Here is an 11,579-nt window from a genome sequence, read left to right as displayed (position 1 = left end):
ACACAATAATAACTAATTTATTAACTTATTAAATAAATTTGACATGTATTATGAAAAATGAAATTTAATTAAAAAATAATATTTTAAAAGAGATAATAAATGAGTGCTCATAAAAAATTGAAATTGTGATATGATCAAAATTTGTTTTTATTATTGATCATCACCAAAATTATTAAATTCACATAAAAATTTAAAGTTGACAAATAAAAATAATATATTAAATCATTAGAATATTTAAATTAGTAATACATCTATTAATCTTTTTTTTTTAAGAATGAGTCAAATGTAAAACTTTGTTATCGATTTTTTTGAAATTTGTAACATATATAAATAATTTAATATTATTAATAATGTGCAATATACACAAATTATTGCATATAATTGTACATAAATGTGTAAATATCAATAAATGCCATTATTAACTAACAACAGGTATGATTATATCATATTGAACATGGGAAGTCAAATGGAGATAGTAACCGCTAGAATTTAACCGTGAATTGTGAATTGAAGAGTCAAAGGTTGAGATTGATGTGAAATTTTGTGGAGTGTTTTGCTGATGTGGATAGGCCAATTGATCAGGAAGTGGTAGACTCTTCTTATAATTTATTTTACATAATTTAAAAAAGTAAGTATCAATAAACAAATTTATTATATTTATATTATTTATTGATATTTTAAAATATAAATAGTTTATTAAAATGTATATATATAATTTTTTAATATTTTAAGAATAAATCAATAGTATTAAAAATGTTAAATTGAAAATTTGTTTGTATTGTTATGTCATAAAATAACATAAATTATATTTAAATTAATTTTTGTAATCAATGCTCCAAATTATACTGTTGAAATGTTATTTCATGGTTCAACAATCCCATCGCAGAAAATATAAGACCCATATGCGATCAAATCAATCCAAATACACCCCACCATAAATGTAATTAACGTAAAATGTATTTTGTACATCATAAATGAGGATGTCCTCTATAAATTTAATCCAACGGTTAACTTAGTTATTTTTAATCAATTTCAATATAATATTATTTATTTTTTATTTTATAAATATACTATAAGTTATTATCTTACAAAAATTATTAAGTTTCATATTCAATTTTTTTAATTATTTAGATTGACCATTCACCAACCATTTAAATATAATTAAATTAAATGTTAGAATGATTTGATGATTCATAGTTAACAATGATGTAAAAATCTTTTCATTGAATGTATACATAAACGATTTCCAAAATTAAAATCTTTTAAAAATATATAAAATTATCTTAATTTAATAATTATAAATATAAATAATTATTACTTTTAATATTTTTTATTAATAAAACTATTATTATAAAATAAAGATTACTTTAAATATATCAATTAATTTATTTTACATAATTTTAAAAAGTAAGTATCAATAAATAAATTTATTATATTTATATTATTTATTGATATTTTAAAATATAAATAGTTTATTAAAATGTATATATTAAATTTTTTATATTTTAGGAATAAATTAATAGTATTAAAAATGTAAAATTGAGAATTTGTTTGTACTCTTATGTCATAAAGTAACATAAATTATATTTAAATTAATTTTTAATTTTTTTTTATTATTTAGATTGACCATTCATGAATCATTTAAATATAATTAAAGGGGACAACTTCTCTACCCATCACAAAAAGTTGGGTAGTGTACATTCCACCAATCACATTGTATCATTTAATTTTATCCTATTTAATTAATTATTAAATAGTATATTTTTTGGTTGTTTCCAAAGCATTTTATACTAAAGGTAACTCTACACAACTTTTTTGGTTGGGTAGATAAGAATTCACGATAATTAAATTAAATGTTGTAATGATTTGAAGATATTCATAATTAACAATGATGTAAAAATCTTTTTATTGAAAGCATATATAAACTGTTTCCAAAATTAAAATCTCTTAAAAATATATAAAATCATATTAATTTAATAATTATAAATATAAATAAATTATTACTTTTAATATTTTTTATTAATAAAACTATTATTTTAAAATAAAGATTACTTTAAATACATCAATTACTTTATTTTACATAATTTAAAAAAGCAAGTATCAATAAATAAATTTATTATATTTATATTATTTATTGATATTTTAAAATATAAATAGTTAATTAAAATGTATATATTAAATTTTTTATATTTTAAGAATAAATTAATAGTATTAAAAATGTAAAATTGAGAATTTGTTTGTACTCTTATGTCATACAGTAACAAAAATTATATTTAAATTAATTTTTTAATTTTTTATTATTATTTAGATTGACCATTCATGAACCATTTAAATATAATAATTAAATTAAATGTTGTAATGATTTGATGATTCATAATTAACAATGATGTAAAAATCTTTTTATTGAAAGCATATATAAATGATTCCAAAATTAAAATCTCTTAAAAATATATAAAATTATCTTAATTTAATAATTATAATATAAATAAATTATTACTTTTTTAAATTATGTAAAATAAATTATAAGTGTTCATTCCAAATGCTCAGTAACTGATCGAAATAATTATTATTTGTTCATGAATATTTTTAAAAAAATAGTTAATATGTTTAAAATGATAAGTGTAAAATTTTTAAAATAAATAATGAAGGATTATGTGAGTGTGACATGTCATTGATGTTATTTACTTTAATGTCCCTGATATTATTCACTTTAACAAAATTTCAATTTAATTGATAACGTTTTATCATATTCTTATCTTTAGAAATAACTTCAAGGACAATGTGATCAAGATTTTTTAGATCATTTTGAAATATCTTTAGAAGTAAACTTGAAAAACCTTCAAGGACAATGTGATAAAGATTTTTTAGATCATTTTGGAACATCATTAACATCTCATTTCCAAAAGAAATATAAACATCGTATAAAGGAACCAATGTGATTAAGATATAACAATCACTCAATGACAATCACTATTCTGGTGCCAACACAAGCAGACTTTAAGAATTCAGGTACCAAATACCAATTGTTCCATACTGACTAAAAAATACAAGAATTTAAACAAATACAAAGAATGTAATAATGGTTTACAAATGAATACTTTTTGATCCAAGCAGGATCAGATTCAAACTCATCGATTTCTAATCAAATAAGCAGTATGAATTTAAACGTTGTGAAGGTAGGGCAAGCTACGAAGTACATCTCTGACATTCCTGCTGCAAAAACCAATAATTTCCGCTACTGTCCGCTACTTGAAATTTGAAGTGCATCCGGATATTTTATAAAACCGACATTTTCCTGCCAAAGAACCAACAATCCATCCTTGAGTAAGTGCACAAGTAATGGAAAATCATCTACTGAGAAGCTGCAGAGTAGTTGAGTAGACAACCAAAAGGAATTCTGAGATCCATGTCCAGCAGTGCGTAGCATCCTCCGCACCTCTTCAAGACGGTTACATATGCATCCTTGACATCAATATATTAAGAAAACCTGAAGGAAATACATCAGCGGTAGCACGTCACAATTAGCTATGCGTCACTTCACACATTCAGCTAAGTATAGTGCACTACCTTAAACAATCTAAAGGCAATCAAATCACTCAGAAATTTTCAATGATTAGTTCCCAAAGAGAACAAAGAGAAACTTACAAATTTCACATTTTTATATCTACTCAAACAACAAAATCACAACCTTATCATCATTTGCATAGCCAAAAGAACTTACATCAAGTATAAACAGAAGAGCCATAATTGGAGGAACTGCATATCCAAGTCCTTAAAGAACATCATCTATTGAAAGATGAAAACCTCCAACAGATTCAATTCCGGTAATCGAACATATAAAACTCCCCGCAACAGCCATGACACCATAAATCCCTGAAACAAAACAACTCATTGAAAACCAAATTGATGCAGATACACCAAATAATCTCCATAAACAAAGTAAAAATTTTCCAATTTGAAAAAACATTGATTCAATCAAAAAGGAAAACATAAACTTTTCCTTTTTTATCTAAACTTTTCCTCAATCAGCAATGTATCATCTTCAAGCTTCTTGACTTGTGGTTAGTCCAGCAATTTCACTCAGTGGCTTCCACATAAACTTTCTGCTGATCATACACTTAAACACCACAATTATTTCTTATCTAATAATACCAAAAGTCATCAAAAATTACTTCAAAACTTAAAAAACAGAAACATGAGATATATAAAATAGTTCACTACTATTCATTACTTTCAAAGTTTCAATTCAGATTTCAATCCAAGTAATTGGTCAAAAACGTGTGACTTTGGATCTTTGACAAACAAATTAAATTCATTATTCCATTCAGGAATTATTTTGTTGTGCCTTACAAATACACACATAAACATTACATAAGCAATAGCTTTTTGTAAGTGTTGAAATTATAATTTTAAAAGTTTCAAAACAGGAAGGGAGTAACAATCAGAATAATGTTATCAAAGAAATTAAGATTATAAAATGTACATCACTCAATCATCAACAAAAAAAATCACATGTTAAGAATGAAAGTATGTACCAGGATGCCAAAATTACCTTGCTCAACACCACCAGTCCAGCACCTGCAGAGATAAAATCAGTAGCTTCCATTCAGCATTTCCTTAGTGTTACTTTCTGCATAAAATCAATCAGTGCTCAATCAGTACATATCAGTTCAATTCACTTTGCAGAACTATTTATTTTATATATCACTTAGCCATTACAAAATGTTTGATTCCCAATGATAGTCATGACGTCGAAAACTGTCATCCCCGCAAATCTTATCACCATCACATTATGTACCTCAAACATTATGTACCTTACAATCTTATCACCATCAGCGTACCACGCAATCTTGTCTCCTCTCTGATATTCTCTTTCACTGCAGCCAAACAACACCATAACCAAAACGAAAAAATCAAAGTACGTAATCAAATTTGATATCAGAAAGAAAAGAAAAAAAGCAAAACCAAACAACATTCACGATTCAGTTTCGCTCAAATTCATAGTGAAGGATTTTGTAGAATGATAGTTGATACCATAAGATAATAAGATCTAAGCATTACCTCAACAGTCGGAAACCCCAGATTCGTCGCCGTATCAGATATTTTGGTTGGTACCCTGTTTCTCCTTTTTGATATCGCAGATTCTCCTTTTGAAACGATTCTGAAACTGTTACTTCAATTGCATGAATATAGGGAAGATTGGAAGTGGAAAAGGGAAAACAATAAATCACAATGATTTGGGTGGAAACGGTTTGGAACGTGTATATACAGGTGGCATTTCTAATTACACACATGGCATATTTTTTTTACTTATTGGCTGTATACATAAGTCCTAAACAAATTCATCACTTCTTTTATTCCCCCTTGTAAAATCAAAAAATAGGGTTTGCAATGAGAACGAAGAAAACGAAGGGTTTGCGAAGAAGACAACTCAGTTGATGACGATGATGACAACGAAACCTGCAATGTTCAAGGTATGTTGATTTTGAAACTTCATCATAGTTAAATTGTAATGCGGTGCTTATGTTATGATTACTAATTTAGATATATACACAGGATTTTGAATCTTTTACTGTTACGTTTCACCATGAGGGTGAATTTATTAGGGTTAATCCAGATGAAATTACAGAGGGGGGTTTGATTCGACTATAAATGGGCTTGTAGTTACTAACTGGACAATGGATAATATTCGGAAGTTGGTGAGTGGGTGGGGGTATAAGAAAGGTACTTTTCGTTTATGGACTAAAGTGTTAGAGATTCAAAAGGAATATATATTGATAAAAAGGATGATGTTGCATACGATTTTGCATCATTCTTTAGTGCAATGAATGTTGTTGGATATTTATTTGTGGAACATGATCTGGGAAGCTTGGATTATGATGATAAGGAACCTAATTGTGTCAATGAGGTCAATGAAGTGGATGGTTTGGAAGAGGAGATAGTTGAAGGATTAGATGACAGTGAAGATGAGAGGGCTACTGCTCTTCATGATGGCTTTGAAGGAGATGGCCTTGAAGGACTTGGTTTTAAAGTGCCATTGAATGAAGATGTAAGTCTTATTAGGCTTTTTGGTAGGCCTAATAAGAAAATGGATGTGGACGAATACCATAGTGATGAGTTGAATAGTGATGACCTGGATGATTCTGAGGAAAGGCCTAAGTATGAAAGGTTTAAAAAAGAACACCTCAACAAGGACTATAAGTTTAAGATGTGTATGGAATTTAATACACTTGTGGAATTTAGAGAGGCTATTCATGAGTGGTCAGTCCTCAATGGGAGTGAAATTACTTTTGTAAAAAATGAAAGTTACAGAGTTAGAGTCCAATGTAAAGCTAAATGTGGCTTTTTAGTCTTATGCTCTAAAGTGGCCCACAAACACACTTTTGCAATAAAAACACTTGTGGATACCCACACATGTGGTAGGGTTTTGGATAACAAATCTTCCAACTCTAGGTGGGTGGCTAAACATGTGATAAAGAGGCTGCAAACTTCTGATAATGTTAGGATAATAGACATAATGCAAGATATCAAGAAAAATTTTGATGTTGGGATTACTGTTGCAAAGGCATGCAAGGCTAAGTTAATAGCTTAGAAGGTGGTTGAAGGTGATACAGATAATCAGTATGCATCCATATGGAGGTATGCAGCTGAATTAACAAGAGTGAATCCTGGTAACACTGTCAAGATCAATGTTGAAAGACCCACTCCTTCCATACAGTCTAGGTTTGGATCCTTCTATTTTTGTTTTGATGGATGTAAGAAAGGATTTATTAATGGATGCAGACCCTTCGTGGGGGTTGGTGGATGTCACTTGAAGACACGGTATGGTGGACAACTATTAATTGATGTGGGGAGAGATGCTAATGATCAATAATTTCCATTGGCTTTTGGAGTGGTTGAGACTGAAACTAAGGAGAGCTGGAGGTGGTTCATACAACTATTGATGGAAGACATTGGTCAAGAGAGGAGATATGTATTCATCTTTGACCAATAGAAGGTATGTATATTCTTAACTGTTATTAATGTTGTGATTTAGTTGTTATTATTGTTGACAATGGATGCATATTCTGAACTGTATTTCTTTTTATTTCTGTTGTAAGGATTAGTTGCTATATTCGAGGAGATGATTGACATGATAGAACACAGATTGTGTCTCAGGCATTTATATGCTAATTACAAGAAAAAATTTGGTGGTGGATCCCTCGTTTGGGACCTGATGATGGGGGCTGATAAAGCTACATACTATATAGCATGGTCTCAGAAGATAAATGAATTGAAGATAGTGGATCAAAATGCTTGGTCTTGGTTGATGGCTGTAACACCCTTCTAAACCCCGCGGAAAATTAACAATAATCAGAGTAAAACATGAAAAAGGGTATTACAACTCCAATAAAATAAACAATATTCATGTCATGCCATAAAAGGAATGATAAACCAAAATTATCCAGATAACATGTTAACACAGCGGAATATTCTAACATCTGAATAATTAAACATCCGGGGTCAGAAACTCGTAATCCAACCATAAAACCATAAACAAAACAAGAGTTTATCAAGTAACTCCAAAATAACGTCCCCAGTGTTACACGACCAGAGCATGACACGGACCCAACTGACTCTAACGAATTACTTGACGAGCTAATCCTCACCAAGTACAAAAGCTACTCCTCAATCTGAAAAATAACAATAGTAAGGGTGAGTCTCATTCACATTTAACCAATGTTATAAGATATAGATAACAAAATATCAATCACAAGTCATTCACCCAATTACAGTTACGATCAGATTCACAACGACTCAATTAGCCACAACAAATACACAATCATCACATATTATAACATTGGACAATCTTCCATTCATGTTATAATAGCACAAGTAGCCTAATGCAATGCAACTATATGCATGTGGTACCAAAATCTGGGATAACCCATCTCACTGATCCACCATCGTCAAGGATACGGCGACACCCACTCACTAATTCCACACAATGGGAATTAGCTACCACTGATCCACCATCGTCAAGGATCAGCCACATAATGATTATGAAATGCATGCATCACATACAACATGCTAATCATCCACACCAATCCACTGAATATCATAATCACAACCAATGCCACAATAAATAGCCATACACAATTATGCTATTACTCAGCCACAACAAAACAGATATTTCACATCAACAATATATGTATATCAATCACCAGTTACAACCACAACATCATAATAGGTAAAACATTCACCAATGTACTTGTACGCATAAACCGTCATAACCAAATAAAATCGAGTGTTGAAAAAATAGAATCGGATCACGAATCAAAACATCATTTCATTGTATAAATCATTTAATTAGCTTCGCCGTGCTCGAAACGGCACCAAAATCCGACTTACGGTTTGAAAGATATGGGTTTTAGAAAATAAAACAATTTTTGAAAAAGCTTCAGTGGTAACCGGTTATTGAAACCAGGGTAACCGGTTACTGATTTTCAAAATGACCATCACGCTATTTTTTGTATGGGTAATCGGTTACTGCCCTTTCGGTAACCAATTACCGACTCACAAAATGTCATCCCTGCTGTTTTTACTATGAGTAATCGATTACCCACCCTTTGGTAACCGATTACTTCGAGTCTGCAACCCAAAATCACCATTTTTACAGCACCTGTACCAATTCCAAACCATACCAGAACGTACCATAATGTATTGCAACATCAAACAGCATCAACAAACACAATTTGGCATGTTCATAACTCATTTCAAACACCCAAATACTACCATACATAATCAATGCAAACAATTCAACAATTCTTCCAAAACCTAACATCCTAAAACCTAAACATAACCCAATTGAATCCAACAACATGCTCAATATATCCTACTATCTATCATCCCATAATAGAAATTAAACGGAAGAGTCCCTCTTACCTGAAGGTTGATTCTTCGTTCTTCCTCGCGTCGCGCTTCTTCGCTTCTCTGCTCTTTCACGTTCATACTTCTCTTCTCCTTTTTGGTTCTCTTCGCACAATTCCTTCTTCTTTTCTATTTTATGAAAATAAGCTTATCATTAGCAATGGGCTTTACAACTGACACCCCCTTCTACTAAAAGCGACACTGGCCCATTAGCCTCATCATTCCATTTTTCTCAATTAACTCAAATAATTATAATATTTAATCTAAATAATTAAATTAAATAAAGAATTTTATGGGGTGTTACAATGGCAGACCCCACAAAGAGTTGGTGTAAGCATGCCTTTACTTTTTAACCTAAGTGCGATGTTTTGCTGAACAAGATATATGAATCCTTCAATGCTACAACACTAGTTGCTAGGGACAAACCTATATTAACTATGTGTGAGTGGATAAGGAAATATATTACGAATAGGTTGTCTACATCTGCCACCAAACTAGAAAAGTGGCAACATAAAGTGATGCCAATACCCAGAAGGTTAGATAATGAGGTGTACAATAGTGCTCAGTGGTTGCCAACATGGTCCATATTTGAAAAATTCCAAGTCACTCATAGTTACAACCACCAAGAGTTTATTGTGGACATAGCTAAAAAGTCATGTAGCTGCAACTTCTGGGAGTTAGTGGGAATACCTTGTAGGCATGTCGTGGCAGCTTTGAGATATAGGAAGCGAAGCCCAGAAGACTTTGTTGATGAGTTTTACACCAGAGATAAATTTGCACTTTGTTATGGATTTTCAATAAGCCATATCAATGGTCAGGATATGTGGCCAGAAGTGGAAATGGAACAAGTTTTACTTCCCTCATACAAGAAAGGTCCAGGAAGGCCTAGGAAGGTAAGGATAAGAGAACTTGGAGAGGAAGGTGCAAGACAAAGAAGACATAAGATTGAATACAAGTGCACAAAATGTGACAAGTTTGGTCACAATGCATTGACTTGCAAGTCATTGACACAAGATCCCAATGCTCTGAAAAGAAAGGTATAAATTTTTGTAAATTTTTATCCAAATTCATATTGTTGTACAATAATCTTACATGTTATTATTTGTGCAGAGGAAAGTAAAAAAGTCTGATGAAGTTGAGAGTGCAGGGCATAATGATGGAGAGAGTACAATGGATGGTGCAGATAATTCACTTCCTACTGATTGACATAGTACAATAGCAACTGACTCTGAATTCCCCAATGATGCTCAGACTGAGACTGAATTAGCTGTGCCTACTATTATGAGTCAGACTGCATCTACTGTGGCTAATTTAATTCCCATGCAACCAAAGAAACAGAAAGGAAAGAAGCATGTTACAAAAAGAAGGCAGAGTGAAAGGATCAAGTTGAATTGGTTTAAGAAACCAATTACAGGCCCAAGGTCTAGTGAGCAGCCAATCACCATAGAAGAAGCTGGAGAGAAGTCATGTTCAAAAGACTCCAAACTAGGAGTGAAAATAAGGTTTTTGAAGACTTGGAGGACCAAGAAAATTAGAGACTAATGCACCAAGTGTGCCTTTTGTTATCTTGTTTTAGACTTATGCACCAAGTGTGCCTTTTGTTATCTTGTTTTAGACTTATGCACCAAATGTGCCTTTTGTTATCTTGTTTTGGACTTATGCACCAAGTGTGCCTTTTGGTAATGATGTAATTTTGTTAATGATGTAACCTTTTGTAACAGACATATATACCCTTTTGTTAATCTAACTGATTTCAACTATGCTGTCAAAAATTTGTTTGTATTACAATTATCACTGAAATGGACATAAGTTAAAGTTGAACTAAATGAATGTAACTTGAAAATGAAATTACGCATAACAGAAAATTCCACTCATCAAAAACTGTTTTGCATTACAAACTTCAATTAGGTTTTACAATTACAAACAATGAAAGACTAATTACTAACCATGACAATCCAAAAAGGTTTTACAAAATGATCACAACCACTAATTAAAATCATACACAAATGAAAAAACATCCATGACAGAACCATTCCATTTATCATCCAGAAATTCTTTGTCCTTTCTAAAGAAACATTTTTCTTCAATTTTTCCAGCTCCTTTGATCTATCCTCAACGTGACAATCGCAACATTTGAACGATGATACTTCAGCCTCTCTAACCATGTCGTCCTAGAGAAACAATCCGCAACCATTATGAAATTTTCCCCCAATATTATAACATCAATAATTGAAACCCTAAATCAGTAGAGGAATTACAATCTTGAATAAAGCTCACCATGGAATTTCTGCATTTCCAGAATTTTCTGTTGCCTCCACCCATAGTCGTCTTCTTCGCAAACCTTTTTCGTTCTCTTCACCCATTCTTCGTTCTCTTAGCCCTAATTTAGATTTCTCCCCCCAATTGTGGTATAAAGGACTTATGTATACAACCAATAAGTAAAAAAACATGCCATGTGTGTAATTAGAAATGCCACCTGAATATAGTTTTAAAAAAATTCCAAAGATTCCATGACATTTGGCAAATGGGGATATCTGAGGGAATCAACATAAGATAAGGGGGAAATAAATAAAAAACTTTACGAGAGGCTAAAACCTGAATTTGCTACTTTTGCAGGGAAGTTATATATTTAACCCTTATTATTATTATTATTATTATTATTATTATTA

The 11,579-nt window shown here is 30.9% G+C and overlaps 1 protein-coding gene across 1 annotated transcript; it reads left to right on the top strand.

Moving 5' to 3' along the window:
* The first annotated feature begins 6,623 nt into the window (after positions 1–6,623).
* Positions 6,624–10,116, top strand: LOC131632841 (uncharacterized). Its single transcript, XM_058903566.1, has 4 exons — positions 6,624–6,639; positions 7,101–7,315; positions 9,291–9,947; positions 10,021–10,116. The coding sequence occupies exons 1-4, from the start codon at positions 6,624–6,626 to the stop codon at positions 10,114–10,116; spliced, it is 984 nt and encodes a 327-aa protein (XP_058759549.1).
* Positions 10,117–11,579: the final 1,463 nt, after the last annotated feature.

This window comes from Vicia villosa, unplaced genomic scaffold, assembly GCF_029867415.1.
Source record: "Vicia villosa cultivar HV-30 ecotype Madison, WI unplaced genomic scaffold, Vvil1.0 ctg.001041F_1_1, whole genome shotgun sequence".
Lineage (NCBI taxonomy): Eukaryota > Viridiplantae > Streptophyta > Magnoliopsida > Fabales > Fabaceae > Vicia > Vicia villosa.
This window is presented reverse-complemented; position numbering and strand designations above follow the sequence as displayed.

Coding starts and splice junctions, on each gene's coding strand:
- LOC131632841 (XM_058903566.1), top strand. Junction 7,316..9,290: donor CTTGGTCTTGGTTGATGGCT/GTAACACCCTTC, acceptor TTGCTGAACAAG/ATATATGAATCCTTCAATGC. Junction 9,948..10,020: donor CCAATGCTCTGAAAAGAAAG/GTATAAATTTTT, acceptor TTATTTGTGCAG/AGGAAAGTAAAAAAGTCTGA.